The 24716-nt window shown below is 27.0% G+C and overlaps 4 protein-coding genes across 4 annotated transcripts in view; all 4 read right to left on the bottom strand.

The window, feature by feature from the left end:
- LOC136082785 (uncharacterized) overlaps window positions 1–313 on the bottom strand; it is a 4562-nt gene extending 4249 nt beyond the window's left edge. Inside the window, exons 1-2 of the mRNA XM_065802209.1 lie at window positions 310–313; window positions 1–13 (exon numbers count right to left, since the gene is read on the bottom strand). The exon at window positions 1–13 is cut by the window's left edge and continues 105 nt beyond it. Of these exons, the coding sequence (XP_065658281.1) occupies window positions 1–13; window positions 310–313 (17 nt within the window). The remainder of the gene's footprint in view (window positions 14–309) is intronic.
- Window positions 314–4585: 4272 nt separating this feature from the next.
- On the bottom strand, window positions 4586–7658 carry LOC136082784 (receptor-type tyrosine-protein phosphatase F-like). Its single transcript, XM_065802208.1, has 4 exons — window positions 7270–7658; window positions 6717–6799; window positions 4839–4918; window positions 4586–4711 (listed from the first exon to the last, which is right to left on the bottom strand). Exons 1-4 carry the CDS (start codon window positions 7656–7658, stop codon window positions 4586–4588), a joined length of 678 nt encoding a protein of 225 aa, XP_065658280.1.
- LOC136082783 (receptor-type tyrosine-protein phosphatase delta-like) lies at window positions 6718–14868 on the bottom strand. Its single transcript, XM_065802207.1, has 7 exons — window positions 14844–14868; window positions 14442–14702; window positions 13974–14267; window positions 11527–11823; window positions 11124–11317; window positions 7270–7914; window positions 6718–6799 (listed from the first exon to the last, which is right to left on the bottom strand). Exons 1-6 carry the CDS (start codon window positions 14866–14868, stop codon window positions 7816–7818), a joined length of 1170 nt encoding a protein of 389 aa, XP_065658279.1. The 3' UTR covers window positions 6718–6799; window positions 7270–7815.
- LOC136082479 (uncharacterized) lies at window positions 14848–16087 on the bottom strand. Its single transcript, XM_065801861.1, has 4 exons — window positions 15767–16087; window positions 15585–15689; window positions 15320–15484; window positions 14848–15178 (listed from the first exon to the last, which is right to left on the bottom strand). Exons 1-4 carry the CDS (start codon window positions 15801–15803, stop codon window positions 14943–14945), a joined length of 543 nt encoding a protein of 180 aa, XP_065657933.1. The 5' UTR covers window positions 15804–16087; the 3' UTR covers window positions 14848–14942.
- Between the last annotated feature and the right edge of the window lie 8629 nt (window positions 16088–24716).

The raw sequence follows: 24716 nt of genomic DNA, 5'->3' as shown, positions 1-24716 counted from the left end.
AAACAAAGATAAGCTAAGTAAAATCAATAAAGATAAAAGAAAATTAAAATCTAAAAGTTTGAAATTTTTTCACTTTTTATAGTATTGTTGTTTAATTGAATTTTTGTATTTAATTTTGAAATTTAATGCATGAAAAATAACTTCATTTTTTCATCACTAAAAAAAGAAAAAAATTTCTTCATAACATTAACTTTGTAAACAACTTTGAAAAAGATAAGTTGAGCTTTTTCTTTTAAGTTTTATCTTGAATTTTAAAAACTTTAATTAAATTTATAACAAAAAATGAAATATTAACTTTTATCTATTTACCCATATCTAATAAACAAGTTTTTTACACATTGTCAATGTTTTCATTTTTTCAATTTGCAAATTTCATTTGAGTTTGCGAATTCTCAAGTATAATCTTCTTTCTTTGGTGTGACTTGCCTATCGGTATGCATTGTACCAATGCTAAAATAGAGCTCTTTGTTACAATTTCGATTTATTAACTAAAAGGAATCAATTTCACATTTTGTCACTTAGAGTACCAATGTTTGAGTAAAGTAATACCAATAAAAGCATTGTTACCTAAACACCTAAAAGCCATTATCATTGCCCTATTCAAGTTCAAACACTTCTTCAATATACATGGTCTAAGAAATAGTTTTTGGGAACAGATTTATCAAAATTTACTTTTTACAAAAATCACCAGAACAACAAACTCTTTGTGACACTAGTTTAAATTTGACTGTTTCTTATTGTTTAATTTAAATGGCAATCACCACACTTCATCAAAATAGATTAGACTAGCAATTTATATATATATTTGGACCCTTCTAGAAAGATTGCATAACAACAGTTACTAACCAAATACAGTTGTTTCAGGGTTATTAGTTAGAAAGAAAAAATAACAAAACAATAGCTGAAGCATATTTAAATTGATATCATTGAAACCTACCTAGAATTTATTGACACATAAAATTCAGAAGCAGTGGTTAAAAGGTGTCAAGAATGGCTGTCTGTGTTTCAAGAATGGCTGCTGAATAGATTGCTGTCTATGACAAGTCAATATAAAACTATTATTGAATTTTAGTAATAAAAAATTGTGATTTAAAAATATGTAAGTTATGTTAGTTACTAAATATAATTCTATTTTATGTTCATATTATCCTTATTGTTTAAAAGTTATGAATATACCTTAACATAAGTTTACATAAATTTGTAAAGTTACATAAGTTTACATAAATTTATAAAGTTTACAACCCTCTTATTTCAGATAGGCTAGAAATTATTTAGGATCAGATTAAATTTAAATAGATTATTAAATGAAAGCTAAAAAATAACATTCTTGTTTAACTTGAGTATGAGCATACTCAAGTTTGGAGTTTGCACAATACCTAAAAGTAAAAAGGAACACATATGGACGCATTGCACCTTTGGCTTTCCTTTTTGCGTCAATGAGCTGGTTTAAACACAAAAACGAAAATAATAATACAAATTACTATTTCACATTTGAGGTTTAATACAATAAACAATAACATAAGCTATACATAAATACAATCAACTTTTTTTTTCCTATTTCAATTTTGCCACTGTGTAATGGTTGAATTTAAATAAGGATATAAATTAAACTCAAACCAAAATTTGTAACAAATAAAAATTGTACTTAATTCTTTGAGACTATATAGATCATTTTTTATTAAAATATAAAATGCATAATATTGAATGATTCATGTTACAGTGTAGTACACTGATAATATGATATAATAACAATTAAACTTGATTATTAACAATACTAATAACAATTAAACTTGATTATTATTCATTATTAGTTGACACCTTGATTTATAACTGTTTATTTTTATTTTAAATAGATTTTATTTTTACAGTGTAATAGACTGGACTGTAATACAATAACAACTTACACTACAGTAATATAAAATGAATAATCATTTGTTATATTAAAGTGTAATACACTTTAATATAACAAATGTTTATTTATATAACTTAAATACAAGTACAAAGTACAGTTAACTTTGTTCTTTATATATATATATATTCTATTGATTATTTGTATTTGAAAAAAAATATTTTTATTATGTACTTTTTTTTTCTATGTGCTAAGATAAAAAATAGTTGAAAAGTAAATGTACTCAGTATGCATGCAGCCATTGTATGTATATCAAAGGACTCAATCATTGTATGTATGTTTGTAAAAGAACTCAACCATTTTATGTATGTAAGTAAAAGTCTTATCATTTTAAATTAATAAACAGAGAAACATATTAAATTCACGTATGAACCAGTATTTTAGTTACACAATTTGTCGATATCAAGAATCTGGAAGTTTGGGAGACAGAAATCGTTCAGGTTCTTCTCGCAATAACAAAAACTAATGACCGACGCATAAAAGTCATGAGTAAATGTAATCGAATGTTAACTGCTCCACAAATAATAGCTATTTTCAACTGTGATCAAGAAAAAAAAGTTTCTGTCAGTACAATCAAAGAAAGATTGCAAAAAGCTAGTTTGCATGGTTGTGTTCCTATGCAAAAACTACAAAAAGATAAACGACAGAAGAGATTCCGTTGGGCACAGTTCCACAAATATTTAACGATGGATGATTGGAAACAAATACTCTGGACAATGAATCAAAATTTGAAGTTTTCAGAAATAAATGAAGAGTTTAAGTTAGATCTGCCGAAAATGCTAACTCAATGTCTGGTTCCAACAGTAAAACATGGTGGAGGCTCTGTGATTGTTTGGGGTTGTTTCTCTCGGGATGGAGTGGGAGATTAAAATTAAAAATCGATGGTATAATGAGATAAAAACATTACAGAGATATCCTGGACACAAGTGGGATCCCTTCAGGACTTCGATTAGTCGGAGATAATTTTGTTTCTGATGCATGATTATGACCCTAAACATACTGCATTATTATACAGAAATTATTTCGAATCAAAAAAAGCTGAAAATGTATTATGTGTAATGACCTGGCCTCCCTAAAGCCCAGACATCAACCTCATTGAGTTACTGTGGAATGAACTGGATAGAAAAATTACTTTTTGTCCATCATCAAAATTTCATTTATGGAACATTATAGAACAGGAATGGAATTATATTCAGTTAAAAACAATTAGAAAGTTAATTGAAAGAAAGTCGACAATAGTTAAAGCAGTCATTGAATCAAAAAAAATTTTAATATTATAATAGTTTTTACAAATTTTTATTGCATAAAACTGAATAATAATATATTTTATATTGAAAATGTATAAAAAATATAATTCTTATCAATATAATAAAAATTCTGTAACGTAATTACATATTAATTTTGTTATTTTGAAAAAATCTCCCTTGTCCTAACTTCCGTGAGCGGCAGTGTATGTATGTATGTATGTATGTATGTATGTATGTATGTATGTATGTATGTATGTATGTATGTACAGCCTTACTATTACTAACCCTAGTCCTTGTTGAAATAAACAATAATTAAAACCATTACCCCTTAAAAATCAGGGAGATAAATACAGTGAAAAAAAAAATCGCAATACCTTAACATACTGTCGTAAAATTTGTGGTCACAGGATCACCAGTGCCTGCTTCCTCAGTTTCTACTTTGACAAAAACTTCATAGGTTGTACAAGGAAGCAATTCACTAAGTTGTAGCTGTTTTGCAAAAATTGTTATTGTTTTATTGTACCTAAAACTGTCCGCAATTCCATTTGAGGTCCGATATAACTTTTGTGCTGTATAAACGATCTGAAAATTTTTAAAAGTGATGAAAATATTGTTGAAGATATTTTATAGCATAAAAGTTTAAAACCTCAATCCTGTTTTAAGAAATATAATTAAGTTAAAATAGTGCATTAGGTAGAAAATAAAATAATACATTAGGTACATAAATGAAATAAAACAATAGGGAGATAACAATTATATATATTTTTTTGAAAATGTTTGCAAAACTTAAAATGAATTTAAGATTAGATTTGAATTTGATTGTGTTTACAGGATCACTCCAGTGAATGTAAGCAGATGTTGTTTCCACTTCTAACACACGCAGCTTACTTACAATTTGAAGAACTTTAGAAAATAAATATAATTTTATATTTCTACAATAAATAAAGTTAAATAGTGATTCAGTTGATGTCAAAATAACGAGTTAAGGTCAAGTTAATGAAAAATAATAACAACTTTATTATATTTTTTAACTGCAAATTAATTTCTCTAAGAGTGAAAAGCCTCTTACATTTTATAGTTAAGTTTTATCAAAATTTAAGAAGTGTCATTGAAGGTGTGTTCAAGGTCTTAAATACATAAGGCCAGGTAAATAACAAAGCTGAACAATTACTCCAAAAACGTTAAGTAAAAGCAATTGCTTTTTCTTATTCTCCTGGCCTATAAGCATTATAAGCATAACAAATGTTATGCTTTTTAAGTATATGACTTTAATAAAAAGTAAACAATGCGCTAACACTGCACCTAATGATAAAACATAATGAAAGTGAAAGTGAGCTACTACATATGTATCATGCAATAAAATATCTAATGAACCTAAAATTACACCAGTTAAACCTACTAAAGTAAAGAAAAATATTAAACCAGTAGCTTATAACATGGATGTAGATGCTGCTGTAAAGTAGGCTCTAGTATCAACATCTATTCCTACAGTAACATATGATGAGCTCAAACAATATAACCTAAGAAAGATATTGCTAATTGAACATATATCACACTTAAGTATACAAAAACTTTATTTTTTGAGTAAAAATAGAAATGATTTGTAAAATTATTTCAAATCCTGTAATTATTAAAATATAAACTTCGGGATGAAAAAATCAAAATAAATGTTGATATAAAACAGGATCTCCTCCAGCTGGGTCAAAAATAGAAGTATTAAAATTTCTATCAGTTAATAACAATGTTATTACTCCTGCTAATACTGTTAAAGATATAAGTAATAAAAATGCAGTTATTAATACAGATCACACAAATAAGGGAACTTCAAATTTTAAATGCTATAGTAGTGTAGTGGTAGCAAGAAGTTCCGCGTTCAATCCCCGTCAGGTCCCTGGTAGTACCAGGCTCAATTTGTTTCTCTGCACAGCTGCCTTGTTTGTGCTTTGGAGTTTTCACAGGCCTTGTATTTTTAATAGCAATTATAAACAATTTTAAGTTGAAATAAAATAATTTAAGATAAAATATTTGTAATCATAATTTATGCTTACAAATAAAACTTATGTCATAAGAATTTTTTGTGAATTGAATTTGAATAATAAACATTAAACTTGAATATTTTTTTCTACAAATGAAACATATTAAATTTTTTGCAAAAAGGAAACGATTATATAAATTTTTTTTTTTTTTTGCAACAAACTATATAATTAATTAAAATTAATTGAATAAACTTTGAAACTAAAAAATCATTCACCTTAAATTTGTTAAATATTTAAAGAAAGTTTAACAACTAAATTTGAAAAATTTATATTATTAAGGCCTTCACGGGTACCCTAAAGATAAACTAAGACATTATATCCCATGAATTTTTTTTTTGATTTCAAAAGTAGTCTAACTGCACATGCCAAAACTTAAATAATTTGTTGGTGGCTTTTAGAGAAAAATCATGTGCAAGACTGAATTTAAGGCTCCCTCTGACCCACCTGTAGGCCCTAGCTAGGTGATCAAATAGCAATTTATAATTTGTTTGTTTGTTTGACTTTCCATGTTATTTTTTTTAATTTCATCTGAAAAGGCTGACAGAAAATTATTATTTCAAGGCCAAAATAATGCTATTTATAAAACTTCTAAGCAACTTTTCTCTAAGGCTACCAACAGTGATTTGAATTTTTACAGTTAAAGAATGCGCAAGTAAACTACTTTCATATTCGAAAAAAAATTTCATGGGATACAACATAAAGTCTTAGGTGACCTTCAGGGTACCTGTGCCTTGCTCATCTTTTTTATCCAGTAATGCTTTTATAAACAGTTAATAAAACCACTTTGGCATCACAATGAAAAAAATTAATTCATTTGAAACTATACAAAAACAAACAAAAATTGATGAAAGTAAAATAAACACAAAAAGTAACTTAAATTCATTTGAACTTAAAAAGTAACTTGAATTCATCTGAACGTAAAAACTTAAATTTAATATAAAGAAATTAAAACGTAACACTTTTTAACAAGACCTGCACATTAACATGATTCATTAACGAGGCCTACCCATTAAAACAATACATTAACAAGACCCACATACTAAAACGATACATAAAAAAGACTTACACATTAAAACCATACATTAACGTGAATCATTAACATTATAATAAAAATCTCAGCATAATAAACAGTAATAATAAAGAAAAAGTCCATTAAAAAAAACAACAGAAAATTAGTAATAGTATATTATCATTCATAAAACGTATTCTAAAGTTATGGCGTCAAAAATAGTAAATAAACTTATTTTCACTTGGTTAAATCACCTTAGGTGATTTAACTAAGTGAAAATAAGTTTTTCGGGATGACAATGAGTGGTGATGATGGTGATAAATGTGATGATAATGATTAGTAAGGATGGTGATGAAGGTGATGACAATGATTGGTGATGATGGTGATGAAGGTGATGAGAATGACTATTGATAATGGTGATGAAGGTGATAACAATGATTGGTGATGATGGTGAAGAAAACACTTTTTACTTTTTTAGTTGTTAACATTTTAGTAAAAACTAAAAAAAAATTAACCTTCTTGGCTGGTCATCACTTGAATTTCTTCTGAAAATGGTCCATTACCTACTTGGGTAAAAGCTTGCACTCTGATTTTAAAACTAAAAATAATTTAATAATCTAAGTACATCAAAAGAAACTTATGAATTTTTTTGTATTCAAAAAATTACTTTGCTCATTAAGTAGAATTAATTAATTTTTTTACATTTTAACCGAGGAACTGTATAAATTTAGCAGTCCCATTCTCCTCTAGATTCTAATAAGATACATTTAATTAGCCTCCTAAGTAGCTCCTATATGTTTATTGAACTTTAAAATTTAGATCAGCATTAACTATTCAAATGAGCAGTTTAAAATAACTGTTTTGATCAATAGTAACTAATTTTAAAATTATCAAATTTTCAAGTATCTTTTTTTTTAAAAACTTTTTTTATTAAAAAGTTATACTTTATTTTTACTTGTTAAACTTTTGAACCTTTTCCCATGAAGTTATTCATTTAAGTTCAAAATTTAGTTTTTAATCTCTATAAAGATATCCACATACTAAACTTTTATAAAAACAAAAACTTACCGGGTACTTGCTTTGAGATCTGTCAACAAAAAAGTCTCAACATCATTTTCAGAGGTTTGATACCTAATATTTCTCCAACGACGTTCATCTAAACTTTTATAGTCAATATAGTAGCCAATAATAATGCCATTGCGTTTCCATGGGTCTGGTTTTTCCCACTGCAATTTTATTGATGAAGATGATTCAGTTATTCCTTCAAAAAATAAAGGAGGGCTTGATGGGACACCATCAGAAGTTCTTTCCCATACAATTGATGTTGCAGTCCAACCATCATGCTTGCCCAAATCACCAGATACCATAAAACAATACCAAACACCAGAATCCAAGTCATCAAATAAAGATTTTCTTATATCAGAAGCAACCAATTTACCCTTCTTGTGTGACAGCATACCATACTTGCGTAAACTTTTTCCATATTCTATCTTGTAGTATTTAACAAAATTTGTAGCTGGTCTCCAAATTAAGGTGACTTTATTTGTTGTATAGTCTATTTCAGATAGTTCACTAGGAGCAGATGGAAGCTTTGGAGGAGTTTTCAAATGAATATTAGCACAAAAAAATCATTCTTTTTCCAAGAACTGCAAATGCAGCTACATTTAAACGATAGTCTTGGTCAGCAGATATAGATTCATGTAATACAGCATCCTGCCAAAAAAATCATTCTTTGTGAATATATTTGAAATCGCTTGAACGTAAAATAAATTATTGAAAGACTAACATGTTTTAAAGTTCCAGTAACACGCATTATAATAATTTTAACGGGTGATGCGGAAGTTATCGGACAAAATAAAAACGTCAATAACTTATTTATAAATAAAAAAACAAACTACAATTATATATTTTTTAAATAAAGCATCTATATTTTAATAAAAATAAATTATTTTTTATATGAAAAAAGACCACCATCTGCAATTGATCTCAATTTTGCTCTGACGCCTTTCATATGCGACTGTAAAAAGTTTAAATCAATTTCTTGTAGTTTTAGTTTAATGCAATCAACCAAAACTTGCTCTGTTGAAGCTTGCCAATCTCCCTCGTAAACTTTCTGTGCCAAATGTCCCCAAAAATTTTCAATTGGTCGTGCTTGAGGCACATTTGGGGGATTGGATTCTTTATCAACGTAATAGACATATTGGTCCATCCAATTTAGAGAATCTTTAGAATAATGAGAACTTGCAAAATCTGGCCAAAATAAATAGTTAAAGTCTCCACGATACTTGTGAATAAATGGAAGAAGTCGTTTTTCTAAACATTCATTAATATAGATTGATGAATTGATCGCTACAGCCTTGGAAGTGCGAAAAAATGGCTGGGACATACCACGGTCAGATATGGCTATCCACATTATAAATTTTTTTGGAAATTTCTCTTTTCCTACAAAACGAACACTTTCTGGGCATGTCTTTTTGTTGTTTGTGTAGTATCCAGAATTTCCATGCATGTTGTCCCCTGCAAAACAAAAGTATTTTTTGTCAACTTTTGGAACAACATTGAAAGATGAATTGAACCAAGTAGACTCCAAAGAGCCAGAAAGAGAAACATGAGAACGAATAAGTTTGAATTGTTTAACTTAAAAAATTTTTAAACTTCATTTTGAAAGATGATATTTTAAAATATTTTTAATTATTTTTAAATATTTAATAAAAAAGTAATATCAACAAGATGCATTCTGGGGAGGAAGGTTAAAGGGGACATAAAGTTTAAGCTACTTCTAGAATAGAGTTAAAATCAATCTATATCTAAATGTTGTATGGTGATTATTCTGTTTTCCTATAGAAGGAGATTGTTCAGGCTCCCTGTGTTCTCCCTGTTCGTAATTTACATCTACGCTTCTATACAGGAAGGATAATATTGGTAAAAAGTAGGCCCTTTTTCGCCCTTATTCTCAATTATTAAAGAAGTTTCTCAATTAATAAACAACTGCCTTTATGTGTGGTTTATATTTTTGTATAAGATGGTCTACAATGTATTGACTCGCATAATAGATAAATCTTGACATTCTGAGGCCTTCCGTTTAAGACCCTTGCATGATTTAAACTTTACAAAATTGGTTACATAACTAGAAAAAGGGAATGGTGATATTAATATGCACCACTGCAATCGGAAAAGTACATTAAACTCAATCAATATTTTAGGTATATATAATGCTTACTATGCAAAGTTGAACTAAAAGTCAGAAATGAAAGAATTTTTTTAAACATGTAATTTTTTTAAGCAGTACGGAAAAAAGCATCTCGCATGAGGTATCTGTTCATTAAGCCAACTATATTAATTTCTATATAAATCTACATTAGTTTTCTCAAACTATTATCAACTAAAAATTAAAATAAAAGTAGACTAAGAAAGCCTTCAGACACACTCCTACATATAGATGCAATTTCTTAAATTTTCATTGCAGTCTGAGGCTCATCAAAAAACTTTCAAAGCCTTCTATTTTAGCTATACGGTCATGCGGATCTTAATGTGAACTTTGATCAATTTCAGAGACCCTCATGCATATGGATATCACTCCTCCTTTCTTTGTAATACCCTGTTATAATAGTATTATTACTATGTAATATTACTATCATTAGTAATACATCAAAATTATTAATGTTATGTTGATTTTAACTTGGGGGTAAAAAAATGAAATATAGAGATTTACATAAGCATTAGTCATAATGGTTTAATCATAGAAAACTTTTAAACAATATCGTCTGCAATATTTGAAATATTTATAAAAATAAGTTGTTAAATAACTTTTTTTGTTAACCATTTACATCATTGATAAAAGGTATGTAACAGTAATTTTATAAATTGCAGTTTACTATAGTTTCCTAACTTTTGTAGCTGAAACAGATTAACACTCTGTTATTTTAAATTACTTAGTGTGTAACTCAGTTTTAACTTATCATTTTTTTAAAATGATAAGCTAAGCAGAACAATATTAATAGTATAAATAAAAGAGTTAGTTATAAAAAAGTTAATATACGATTGGTTTGTATTATTTTAGAACCTGTTATATTAGTTATGTGCTATGTGGTATCACACCGTAGGTTCAAGTCTCTTGTAAAATCAAAAAATTTATATCTGTACTTGCACTTGTTTTGAAGTGTGTATTTATTCTTGTTTTGATTAATCATTGTTTCACCTTAAACCATAAAGAAAATGTTTAATAAATTAATTACAAAAAAGCTTAGAGGACTTTTTATAATTTTGGATTACATATGTTATTTGTGTTTTAAATCTTTAAGAAGTTGACAACAGGAGTGTTTTAACGCATTAACTCCTTTTTTTATTGAAATACTAAAAATAAAAAAATTGAAATACTAAAAATATTTTATTAATTGATGCACAGGTGTTTTAACCCAATTCATTGTACATCCAGTCTATTGTACATCTAGTCCAGTCCATTTAATAAGACTTTTTTTCAGAGTGTATACATAAATAATTACGATATTGCAGAGTCTTTTTTATCTTTGTGTCAATATCTTTTAACTGCTGTTTTAATTGAGCTAGTGTTAGCCACTGTTGTTTGTTGTTTTAACGTTTCTAAAACTATAACTATTGACAGCTTTGATTGTAATGCATTTAGATGGCTTTAATTATAACTGATGCATTTAGAAAATAAAATACATACAGTACTATCTCTAAAAAATTGTAAAAAGTATAAAATCATCTTATTCAAAAGTTATTAACAATAAAAACTATGAAAAAACTGTTTGCTTAAGGTGAAAAATTTACTTGCTTCTCTTAACCATAAAAGACTATTGGTCCTCTTGACCATAGAGACTATTTCTTCTCATGGCATAGAATGATCTATACATTTATTTTTATTATGCACATTTTAAATATTATTTAAAGACTATATTTACCCTCAGTGAATCTCCGTATAACTTTATATAATACTCCTCCCCAAATTCTGTTGCGTCTTTGTGTTTCCTATAATATATCTTATACCCAAAAATTCGACCGTTTTGCAAACTTAAAAGTGGAGGAAGCCATGTTACTGCAATAAAAGTATCATTTAATGCTTGAGCTTGCACTGACTGAGGTGCGCCTTCAGGAACTAATAAAAAAAATTATTTTCTAAAACTAAACTAGTAAAAGCTTTGAAGCTTTTAAAGATTAAATCTTGAACTTTGAAAGGCAAAAATATTTTAAATACTTCTTCAAGTTTTTATACACAATTATTTGAATTTTATTAATATTCAATTATAAAATTTTGAGATAATAAGAACTCTAAAACACCTTTTAAAAAACTAAAAATTAAAAAACCTTTTTCTTTGGTGTAAAGCTCAAATATTGGACTCGGTGGACTATCCCCTTTCTCATTAAAAGCAACAACCCACACAGAATATTGCGTAAACTTGCTAAGTCCTTGTATGTAAATGCTGCGTGCATTTCCCCCAGCAGTCAAAAACAAAGGTTTCCTACCGATCTTGCGAGTAAAGTATACTTTATAACCAGTAATGTTTCCATTTTCATGATCAAGTTCTGGCTCTTCCCAAAAAACCTCAATAGATTCAGCGCATGTTGCAAATCCTCGTACATTCTGAGGAGGAGCAGTTGAAGCTAAAAAAAATTTTTTGGATTTTATATTAAAATTAAAATATGTTGATAATACAAAAATAAAATAAAAAATAACACAAACTTTCAAGTTTAGTTATCTTTATTTTTCCATCAAAAGAGAACAGTAGTTGATTGAAATGTAAAATACGATAAAAATTTTTATTGTGAACAGTTATAGAATTTTTGAAGGAAAACAACTCTAGCTAACTTTTAACTTATTTTCGATAAAAATTTTATGAAATTCATGTGATTTAAACCAAATTTAAGACATTTCTTGCAAAATTTGTTCTAACGTTATGTAATAAAAGTGGATTAAACCGTGTAATGTTAAATCATAATATATCATGAACACAATCTCAATTTTAGTTATGAAAATCTTAATTTCATTTAAAATAAATTATTTTCTTATAACTATAGCATCCAATGCAAAAACATCTTTATCAAAAGAAATATTGCAAACACATTAATAAAATAAACTTGCTTTGCTCCATTTGCTAAAAAATTTTCTGTATTGACATTTATATATAATATATTTTCTCTATTGTTACTTTTGTCAGGCTATTTTTCTATTTAATAAAAAAAACAATTGAATTAAATAATTAACTTTTCTAACTTCTCAATGAAGATACCACACCTACACCTACAAGAAGATACCACAACAAATTAACAATGAAGACACCTACACCTACAATAAACATACTTTCACCTATAAAGAAATTATACCCAATATACTTAGCAGATAGTGTTGAATAATTAAAAAGAAAATCAGGTGAAAGAATCTGTTTTACAATAAAAAAAACCTAACCAATAACCTGTGTAAGATTTCAATTTTAAATCTAGTAAAACATTTTAAAACTAGTAAGTTTTGACAATAAATTACTCAAAATAATAAAAAATGTTATTAAAAAATTCAGTGAACGCCAGGTCTAAAATAAACTTTATAGTGATATTGGCATGGTCAAGTTTTCTGCAAACACCTTTGCAGATAAAACTAATAATGTTCATGAATTTGAAACAGAAGCCGGATTTGAGATTTATAGAGATAGAGAACAGAATCCAGAGTAAGAAAGTGTCGAGCAAGATAAAGAGATGCAACCTTAGCAGATGTTAATTTTGCTATGGATTTTGATATACAGTTTCCAAGAAGATCAGAACTAAGAGTTAATCCTAGAAGATGAAGGGTAGATGACTCGTCAAATACATCGCTATTCATAAATATAGGAAGCTCTAAATTATTGCGATAACATTTGGCTGCAAAAAATTGGGTTTTAACTGAATTAAAGTTCACCAGCCACTGTGAGCCCCATGCTGCAGCAGAAGTGAGATCCTTTTCAAGCTCAAACGCCCCCACCAAGCAATCAGAGAGTGTAGGCTTCTTATCATGACAAGAATAAATAGTAGTATCATCAGCAAAGAATGCCACTTTATTTGTGAGAATATCTGGAAGATCGTTAATGTAATATAAAAAGAGTATAGGGCCTTTAAAATCTCATCAGAGATTAGAAATAGTGAGTTTATATGATAAAGCCTGTCAGGGAAAAGTAATACAATTTGAACATAATTGAATAATTGGGTATCAGCATGCAGAGACAAGTGGAGTACCCATAACTAAGTATCAGCATGCATAGAGTAAGCAGTTTCAGAAAGTAAAAGCAGAAAAACTTGAAATGAGTGTGTTACAAATAAAAAAGCTACAGTTAAAAAAGAAGATGCTCAAGATTGTATATATTAGATAAATGACATTAGGAGAAATGTGCAGCTTACGCAAATGCTGAAACAAGGACACTAAAACAATGATGAACACCAGTGTTTACCTAGAGAAATGCAGACTTTTGAATTAAGACATCCAGAGTTCTAATGTCCTAATATTTAATACTGTATCACAAAACAATAAAAATGCAGAAAACTTAAAAAAGTATTTTTAAATAAAAAATATTATTTTTAAATATTACAACCTAATGAAATTAGCTCATCTTTTAAAATTTATATTAATTAGAAACTTTCAAGTTTGACTTGAATAGGTTATTAAGAAGGTTTGGCATGGTTAAGTATATACTTATCAATTTTAATTATATATAATTAATAAATCTTAATTATATATAATTAATAAATTCTTAATGTACAACTTTTTGATTTTTTAAAAGAAACCTTACAATCTGTCAAAGTTTTTGCTGAAGCAATATTTGATGGAACACCTAGAGAAGTAGTACTCTCATGAATAACTCTAAACTCATATTCTTGATTTGGTGTGAGATCTTTTACATCCACCCAGTTATCAGTTACCACTTGTGACTTTAGAATCTGCCATTTATTCAAACTGTTTTTTTTTCCCCTCTCTATATTGTAAGCAATAATACCACTTCCAACATCATCTGTTGAATTCCAATACAATCGAACTTGTCTTGAACCAAAAGCTACCACTGATAAATTAGTGACAAAACCTGGGGCTAAAGTAAAAATTCAAAGTATAGACTATTTACGCAAAAAAATTGAAACTTAGCATGGACTTTTTACCCAATAAAATTAAAACTTAGATGAGAAAAATGTATTATAATAACGCATAAATTAATTACCTCCAATAGCTACTCTAAATACTTTTTCCTAAGAAATTGGGCCTAAACCATCAAGACCAACAATCTGCACTTTCCAATGAACAATAAGAGAACCAAATTTAAGTTCATCATTACCTTCCCAATCATATTTATAATCCTTTTGGTAATCATAAACCTTATATGTTAACCAGCGAATGGTAGGCTCAAATCTCAAAGAAACTTCATAGTGTGATATTTTGCTATTCAATCTTTCAGGGTCTTCCCAACTTAAAGTAAAAGATTTCTTAGAAAGAGCTACATTCTTTAAATTCTGCACTGGTAGATCAAGAGCTAAATAAAATATTTTGTTAAAAATAGTTTCGTTAAAAAAAAAGTAAAAAGAATAGATCACATAAAATACTAGCGATGAAATGAGAAAACAAGGTATAAAATTAAAACCAAAAGTAATTTTGACTTTTTTAACTCATGTGCCATCTTTGTATAAAATTCGCTCCATTTTGATGGATTCCCTAAACCATACCTATTACCAAGTCTGACACACATATATAATTGTGTCCAAGGTAATAACTCCTATATTGTATGTTTCCAAGGTGCTTTGCCATCAATATTAACTTTTATTAAATTTAATCCAGACACATACTGTTTTTCTAACACAGTGTAAGGCTTTCTTTCTAACACTGCATAAGTGATTCGGATTTTAGAATGATAATCATTCTCTGTTGGGTTAGGGTAAATTACAAATGAAAATGAAGTTTGTGTCATTTCATCTGGAAAAGATTTTACTTCATATGGTCGAAATGGAGTTGCTGAACCATAAATAATAAAACAAAAAAGTAAATTAAATATAATATAATAATGCATTAACAATAAATTTTAATAAAATATTTATATCGTTATTTTTGCTAAATTTCACTAATTTATTATTAAAAAAACTTTTATTTCAATACATTTGACTTTAAAATATGCAGTTGCTGAGTCAACACCCTCATAGTTTTCAGCAAAACATGTCACAAAGCCACTTTCCATAACGTAAAGTTTCAATTTTCCATCATCAACTTTTTGCTTTATATATCCCTTCGGACCTTTACAGCTAAGTGTCGGAGCAGGTTGACCTGAAAGAAAAAAACTTGAGTTAAAAACTAGGATTTAATTGAAATAAAAAAGAAAGTTAACCAAAAAAGATAATTTCAAATTTTCTTAAAACAATCTAACCTGTGGCTTGACATTCAAAGTCTATAGTTTGCTCAGGGCCGTCTACAGAAATATTTGCTGGTTTAACCGTAATGATTGGGGCACTTCCTGGAGGAGGTGCATTTGCTAGTATATTCAATTAAACAAATAAATTTAATAAGGAAATTGTACTTGAGAAAAATTAGATAATACTTAAAATTTACTTGGAGGTAATGTAGGTTGTATTGTAGAAAAAAACATTTAATCTATTTGTTAAATACCCATGGCATTAGCGACATAATAAGCTATAGCTGCATTTTTTAGAAGACCCAAATCATACAAGACTAATGTTGTGTTACCATTATTTAACTGATACTTAAATGCATTTGATTGCTTAGATATAGGAATAAGGTTTAGAAACAATTTGATTTCATTAGTTCCCTTTCCACTATTATTACAGTATAAAGTTATGTTTCCACCTACATGTATATTTCCGTATGGTAGTTTTGGAAATTTTGGGCCTTAAGGAAACTTATCTGTCAATAATAGAGCTAAAAAAAATTCAAAACTAATATAAAGCAAGTAAATACAAAAGTTAAAAAATTAAAAATAAACTTTTTTAATGTTTGTATTAGTACAAAGGTGCAATTAGAGCTAAGCTTTTACAAGCTTTTAAATTTACTGATAAATTTTTAAAAAAATAAAGAATTTAGCAGTTAATGATAAAAAAAAAAGATTAATTAAAAAAATTATAACATTGTTTTGAAACAGTCAAGAGTTTAATGCCTTTTATGGGAAAAAGAGTTATTCCATGAAATTTCTGATTTTATTAAGCCCTTTTGTTAATTTGTAATTTATGTCAAATTGTATTTGTATAAAAGTATACTGATCTATAATTTTCATTTTTATGAACTCAAAGACGATGCTCTTTTCAAATATCAAGCTTTCAATAATAGTTAAACTCTTGATATAGTTGATGTTTATCTCCAAAACCCTTGCTGGCTTAGACAGGAATGACAGGAATTTTATTTTTCGACAACTTAACCATGACTGTTTAGATGTTTAAATGACTTTTAAACATTTTAAACAAAGAAAAAATAATAAAAATGAAAATGATTCCTTACAAAAAAGAAAATATATAAGCACTAAAATAAAACTCAAAAAACTCAAATTACAAGATAAAACTACATGTTTGTTTCATTTTTAATTACGTTTAAAATTAATTTAAAGCTTATCTTTTGAAACGTTTTATTAAAATTACGCAAATTGGTTTTCCAAATTATTTCTAATGATTGTTTAATAAACAAATTTAATTTAAATTTTTAAAAATTGTTATATATATTATTTTTAAATTGTATGAACAATTATTTTTTCTTAAAAGTTCCACAAAAAAAGTTGTTTAAAAAAATAACGCAGTCTTTTTAAAATAGTAATTTTTATTCATTTCATACTCTAATTAGTTAGTCAAGTTTGAAAAAAAAAAAAAGTTTTAAGTAATTCTTTGTTAAAATAGTAACAAAAACACCAAAGCAATTAGCCAAATTCATTAGACGCGGTCCGCACACTTATGTTTACGATGCACAGTGGGCCAGTGACTGGGCAAAAGTATAAAAACCAAAATCAGAATTTTGATGCCTAAATTGTGTCGAACCTATATAAAGACATTATAAAACAATTTAACACCTTTTATATACACTTAAAGTTTTAATGAATATACTACTGCTGTGGTTGAAGTAGACGCAAATGAAAATTAGAAAAAAAAATTATAAAGAGAAAAATGTTGTTTAAAAATAGATGGAAAAAAATAAAATTTACATAAAATATTGCGCTTTTTAAAATATTATATTATAACTCTATATATTACCCAGACTTTAAAAGTTGTTAGACTAAAATTGGAATGTAATTAACAAATTTATAGCAAATTTAAATATGCTTAATTTGTTTTATTTTAATGTCTATTTTTTGCTTTTAAGTGACAATATATTTTTTTTATTGCTATATCTTGCTTTTATACTCAGATATTTTAAAGCTTATATATGTTTGCTTTAATAATTTCATAAATCTGGCTGCCACTAGGCGCCACTTAGGTTTTCTCTTACGTTTGAACTCTTATACCTAACAAAAAATCTGTAATTGCGCTCAAAAATTTTTATTTGCACAAAATTTTAAAAATCGTGGAAAACATATAATACGGTCTTAGTCATACAAAATGTATTAATGACCAAATATATATATGTATATATTTATATATATATATATATATATATATATATATATATATATATATATATATATATATATATATATCCTATATATATATAGGATATATATATATATATATATATATATATATATATATATATATATATATATATATATACATATATATATATCCTATATATATATCCTAATTTAAATTTTGTTCTTATTTATTTAGCGCTTGTCAAACCAAATTGATTTAATAATCTATTTTGGTTGCTTTGGTTGCGGCTATTCATTTTAGATGTTGAAATGCTGCTTTTATTAAGGCTTCATGAGTGTCACAAGAAGCAAAATTCGCTAATTTATTTGACTCAACAGTCTTTCATTTATTTATTTTGATTATATTAAGAGATGGATTCAAAGTAAACTAACCGGTGCAAGGTTTATTATAAAGAATTCAGCTTGGCTTGAAAATGATTTTAATACCACAATAATGAAGGATAGTAAAAATAAACATCTCGGCAGACCTACATTATCATTTCAAGAATCATCATTAAAAACAAAGAAAAGTTGCAACTTTGTCAACTTCAAATTCTTGTGAATTTTGTTTACTAAGCTTGTACTACTTATAGATTACATTGTCGAAGATTTTTGATGATTGTGATATTATGATCTCGAAAAAATTACAATGGCAAAAAACTTGAAGTTTTTTATAAATTTTCTTAATGATTTTAACATAACAAAACCAGATTGACAAATTTGACTTTTAACATAACAAAATTAGATTGCAACCCTTGATTTCAAGATAATTTCAGTTTTGCATATTCTTTTAATCATATATTGAATTTACTGTTTCTTCAACAATTACTAATAAAGTGTTAATTTGTTTAATTTAAAAATGTTTGATGTATTGCATCTGCACACTTAATCTGTAGCTGGCATTGAACATAAAATTGAAGAAAATTTTCTGGTCGTTTTCATGGCCCAACACAATTAACACAATCTTGAGTTTTCTAGTCTAACACTTCTTGATAGACCTAATTTATCAGGGCTACAACCATATTTATTATTGATTAGGCTAATAAAGTATAGGTATTTTTCAACTTTGGCTTCAGAAAGTTTTCAAATAATTTACCTTTTTGAATATTTTCTAAACGGCTTAGGCCTGGTGTAAAAAACATTCCAATATAACATAACTTTAAAAGTTTTTATTAGATAGTCAAGCAGCTGTAACTTTATGTTTTCTGTAATCCTGCTACTTTTTTCTATTTTGTTCTATGCTTATGTAATTAATACCATATTATTTTGGAGCCATGCGGTTACTAAGGTCAATATTTACAATACCAGTATTAAAAAATTATCTATTAATGAGAAATATGCTATGCCTTTTAAACCATCATATGTTCTTTGTACATCAGTATTTTCAGTCTTAATTCGAATGATATTAGCAACAATTTTGGTATTACTTTTAAAAGTGTTAGAAGAAGTTTCTTCAAATATTATTATAATTTAAATCTTCCATGAGTTTATTCATATAGAAGTCAATATTTTCAATTTTAGTGTTATCTAAGTGAAATATAATTGGATCAAATAATGAGGTATTAAAACAAATATAAACTGATAAAACAAAGGCAGTTCTTTAAGAGCATTTACAACAAATGTTGACAGACAAATGATTCGCTTTAAAATTTCAGTTTTATTTGTACAAAATAAACACGTTACAACTAAACAGCCATTTCTTAAAAGTGTTATTTCAGTTTTTAAACAATGATACATCTGTTTAAAAATAGTTTAGTTCTGGATATGCTGATATAGCAATTGTCAGCTTTTTTATTTAGGACTCAGTTAATTTTAAAAAATGATTACACTTTTTAACTGTTCAATACAAGAAAGAGCCTAAATCTGTTTTTTATAGTTTTTATTGTATTTAGTATTTTATCATTATTGTGTTTTAAAAAACACAAGTGAAAGTAAGTAAACACAAAATTGAAAGTAAACCCAGTACACAACCTACTAGAACTAACAGGACAACTTCAATGTTCTATTTAAGGAATAAATCAATCAAAAAGTAAAACAACTGGTCTCAAATAGTCAATATATACTTTTATACTCATTGATTTAATGCATGTAACATTTAACCAGGTCACTATTTTATTTTGCAACTTTGGTCTCAAATAGTCAATATATACTTTTATACTCATTGATTTAATGCATGTAACATTTAACCAGGTCACTATTTTATTTTGCAACTTTGTAGCATTTTTTATTTTTTCAGGAAGACGCAGTTCCCTTCCTTTTTATGGTCACAATATCTGTAAACGATATCTTCACTAATTTTGTTATCGTAAAATATCTTGTTCGATGACCATTCAGCTGTAATTTTCGGTACTTTAAGAGATACTTCATTGAAAATACATGTTTGCTATTTAATAACAATATTTAATAGCCTATTAGGCTTCCTTTTTTTCTTTCAGCTTTAAAAAACGTAAATACATTTGCATTTTTTTTTTTTGCAATTCCTCAAAAGTATCTTTTTAATCATTTAGGTTTTTAATCATGATGAATTAAGAACTAATAGTAGCAGCAACAGTATTGTTTAGTTGTTTTTTTTTAATAACAGAGTAACCATCTTTACTTTTTTCCCTACATCGAATTAATTTCGAGACCAGGCCACTGATATGAATTTGGCTAATTTAATCATTCCACTGCAACGAAAGATTCAATTTAACTTATTCATAATTTAAAAATTACTATAATTTATTTAATTTTATTAAATAGCTAATTTTTTGTTTTATTTAAAGACTTTGCGTTAAATAAAATTTTAGAAAAGATCAACAATTAAAAATTATTGATAACGTAAGAATTTTTCATTATAGCAATTACACATCGCACGCCATTCCTGTCTAAGCCTGCCCTTGGTGTTTATATCCAAAACCTTTGTATCTCACACGGTAAACTCTATGATGCATGTTTAAGAACAAGAGCGCTTAATACCTTATTTCAGAGAAATTACAGAAAATCTGTTTGTTTTTTTAATATAAAAAACCAGGTCGATTGATCGTTTATTTTTAAAGTTGATAAACATTGACGAGGTATGTCATTGAGCAAATATTACAAAAATAAGTTTGTATTTTTAAATGTTCCAAACTTACATATTTTTCTTAATTTATATATTTAATTATATTTATATGTTATTTGTTATGTGTTTATATGTTTTAGGTTTATTTGGGATAATATTTTGTAAGTGTGTAAATATCTTTTTTATATAAAGTGTTTCTAAGTGTGATGTGTTATAATTTTATAGTTTATATTAGTGGTTATTATGTTGTTTCCATGGTTTTAAAGTGACTTGCCTAGTGTAATGTGTATTACTATGTTTTTATATGTGTTAAAGCTATATAAGTTTTTATTTTATTAGTGTTTATGTGTCATAAATGTACCTATATCTGTTTTATATAAAGTGTGCCTGTTATGTATTATAATATTATTTGCTTAAAGTTTGTAGGTGGTTATAATGTTGAATCCGCGGTTTCAAAGTATTATGAATTGGATTAGTAACAGCAAGAGCCCTTGCTAGCTTGGTAGTATATTTTTCTATAATGTGAATTGGCTTTGTTGAGAGTAAGAATGTTATCCTTGCTAGCCAAGTGGTGTACTATCATGATTATAAAATTATAAATACAAAAATTAAAAATATAAAATTATAAATTATAAACACATTATAAAATCTGATTGTAGTTAGTGTATTCATAAAATGTGTAATTTTTAGTTAGATAACACATTTTAATAAATATTTCTCATTGCCAGTACAGTTGTTGCAACAACATCAACAAGTGCTGCTCTAACAGTAGCAGGAGCGACAACTGCTAAAGTAAATAAGTTTAGTTTTTATAGGTTATTATAAAAATAAAACTTTTAAATTTTATATGTTACTTTTTATAATTTAGATTTATTATTATTATTATTATTTTTTTTTTCTTTAATATTTTGCCGTTTAAAAATATTACAATAACCAATTATATTTTACAGTTTTTACATTAGTAACGACAGGACTTCTAGAAGATCATGTGGATCTTGTCATGAAGCCCTTTACAACCTATGGTTAATTTTTGATAAAAATACAATGTCTTAAGTGAAATAATAATAATAATACAACTTTTTTGCAACAACATGTAAAAACCAAGATAAAATTTTAAAAAGCCAAGATTAAAAAATAAATAAAATATACAAAATAGAACAACAACGAACAAACAAACAAACAAAACAAAAAAACAATTAAAAATAAATCAAAATATTTTCAATTAAAAATATAATTCTTTTAAGTTTTTGTTTGAATGAAGCAAAAGTCAGTTGGGTAGAAAAATCAAAATTTGGTAAGACTATTTTGTTCCAGAGATAAGGACCTCGATAAGAAACAAAAAACTGGTCTTTGCTTTTATGGCAAAAAGGGGCAGTAAGGCTGTTATTAATTCGAAGATTATATTTGTTTTTAGGTTTCATACAATAAAGATTTTGTAATACGTTTGGCAACAAATTTTCTCTACATTTAAACATGAAACATAAAATGTTAAAGACATTTTGTTGATATATATTTAAAATATTCATTTCTTTAAAAAGTTGTTTCGTATGAAAAAACCGATTTTTAAAATTTATTGCGCGAGCTGCGTGTTTCTGATGAAGGTAAAGAGATTTTAGTTTTGTTCTATGAGTGCTTCCCCATATAATATTCGCGTAGTTTATATGACAATGTATAAATGAATAATATAATTGTGTTAACTGGTGTTTACATAATACATTTCTTGCTTTATAGAGAATTCCGATGCATTTAGCGATTTTATTGGAGGTATTATCAATATAATTTCTCCAAGATAGATTTTCATCAATATATACTCCAAGAAACTTAGTAACTTTTTCTCTTTTTATTATTATATTATCAATTAAAAGGTCTGGCGTGAAATGAGGCAGTTTCTGTTTTGTTGAAGGTGGATAAAAAAGTGTCCATTTAGTTTTTTCTATATTTAGAGACAATCTATTTTGTTTAAACCAAACAGATACTTTTTTTAATTCATTTGTCATATTAGTAAAAAGCATATTAATATCTTTATGAGACAAAAACAAGTTAGTGTCATCTGCAAAATTTATTGTTGTTAAGTTTGATGATTTATGAAGGTCATTTATGTATATTAAAAAAATAAGTGGACCAATTATGGATCCTTTTGGAACACCACATGTTATATTCATTAATAGATGAGGTATAGAATCTTTATTGTAAACAAACTGTTTACGGTTAGTAAGATAACTTTCAAACCATAATAGGGTTTTATCTTTAATACCATATGATATTAGTTTTTTTAACAGAATTTGATGATTGACAGTATCAAATGCCTTAGACAAATCAATAAACACTCCTAGTGTAAAACAAGAGTCTTTAAAAGAGTCAGTTATATTGCGCGTTAGTTGAAGAATGGCATGCTCGGTTGAATTATTTTTTTTGAAACCAAATTGGTTTTCGTATAGAATTTTATTTTCAACAAGATATGAGTAGATTCGGTTGTACATTATTCTTTCTAAAATTTTTGAAAAAACTGGAAGAACTGAAATAGGGCGATAATTTGTTATATTTGTACGATCCCCCGTCTTAAAGATTGGAGTTACTTTTGCTATTTTTAGTTTATCTGGAAAAGACCCTTGTGCAATGGATGCTCTGAAGATTTTATAAAGAATATCTTTTATAACATCGTAGGAATCAATCACAATATTTGTGTTAATATCATTATACCCAGTAGCTTTATTACGTTTTAATGACTTAAAAGCAACCTCAAATTCATTAAAAGTTAACTCAGTACAATTTAGATTAGAGCTTATTGATGTTTCGAACTCATCAACAGATTTATCTTTAATGAATGAAATACTATCGCTTAATTTTGTACCGATAGTGGTGAAAAGCTTATTAAATTCAAATGCAATATCATTTAAATCATTTATTAATTTGTTATCAATTTGTATAAAATTTGGGAGTAAATTTTTATTTGGTTTAAGTTTTCCAGACACCTCCTTCATGATTTGCCAGACGCGTTTTGAGTTGTGCTTATATTTATTAGGCAAGTTGGAATAGTAGCTTTTTTTTGCATTTTTGCGAAGCTTTTCAAATAAGTTTGTATAAGTTTTATAATTTTGTTTATGTTTTTCAGATTTTGATTTTAGGTATTTTATGTAAAGCTTCTGCTTAATTTTTGATGATTTTCTAAGACCTTTACCCAGCCAGCATGTCATATTGGGCCCCACATGGGCTTTCCCAAGTAGGCCCTACGTGGGCTTTTTAAAAGGGTCCTAAATGGGCCCCATGTGGGCTAGCCCTTGAATACAAAATATAGTTACAAAATTTTGAGCGCTTAAGCGCTCGCTTTTATAAATGCTTCGAAGCGAAAAAAGGCTGACGATCGTACCTTTTTAACCTTTTTTGCAAATTTTGTACATGCGCAAGAGCAATTTTTCTGTAAGTTACTTATTTATAGTATTATTTATAAAAAAAAAATGTTTTCATTATAAAATTTAGTTTATAAATGTTGGTATGTAGTACTTTGCTACACAATTATAATATAACTGAAAAGTTCTGTATATTTTAAATTTTCATTTTTGTCCTTTGGCATTTTAAATAAGCTATTTATTTATATTATTTCATTACGTTTTGTAAATTTTTTTTTAAAAATGATAATTGATGTATTAATCTTTATATACAGGTATATATTAAGATGGAACAATTAGTCTGACAGACTAAGTGAACTATCTTGATATTCCCCTGGATACCATAATCAACTGACTGTAAATATTCAATTGATCATAGACTGCCCGTTGATTATTATTATAAAGCTTTCTTTATTTGTTAATTTTATTTATCCTTTTTTATATTTTACCTATGGTACATGTACTGTTGTATTGTTTTAATGCTATAAGCTGGTAATATTTAAGACA

Source organism: Hydra vulgaris, chromosome 07 (genome assembly GCF_038396675.1).
Source record: "Hydra vulgaris chromosome 07, alternate assembly HydraT2T_AEP".
NCBI classification, from domain to species: domain Eukaryota; kingdom Metazoa; phylum Cnidaria; class Hydrozoa; order Anthoathecata; family Hydridae; genus Hydra; species Hydra vulgaris.
This window is presented reverse-complemented; position numbering and strand designations above follow the sequence as displayed.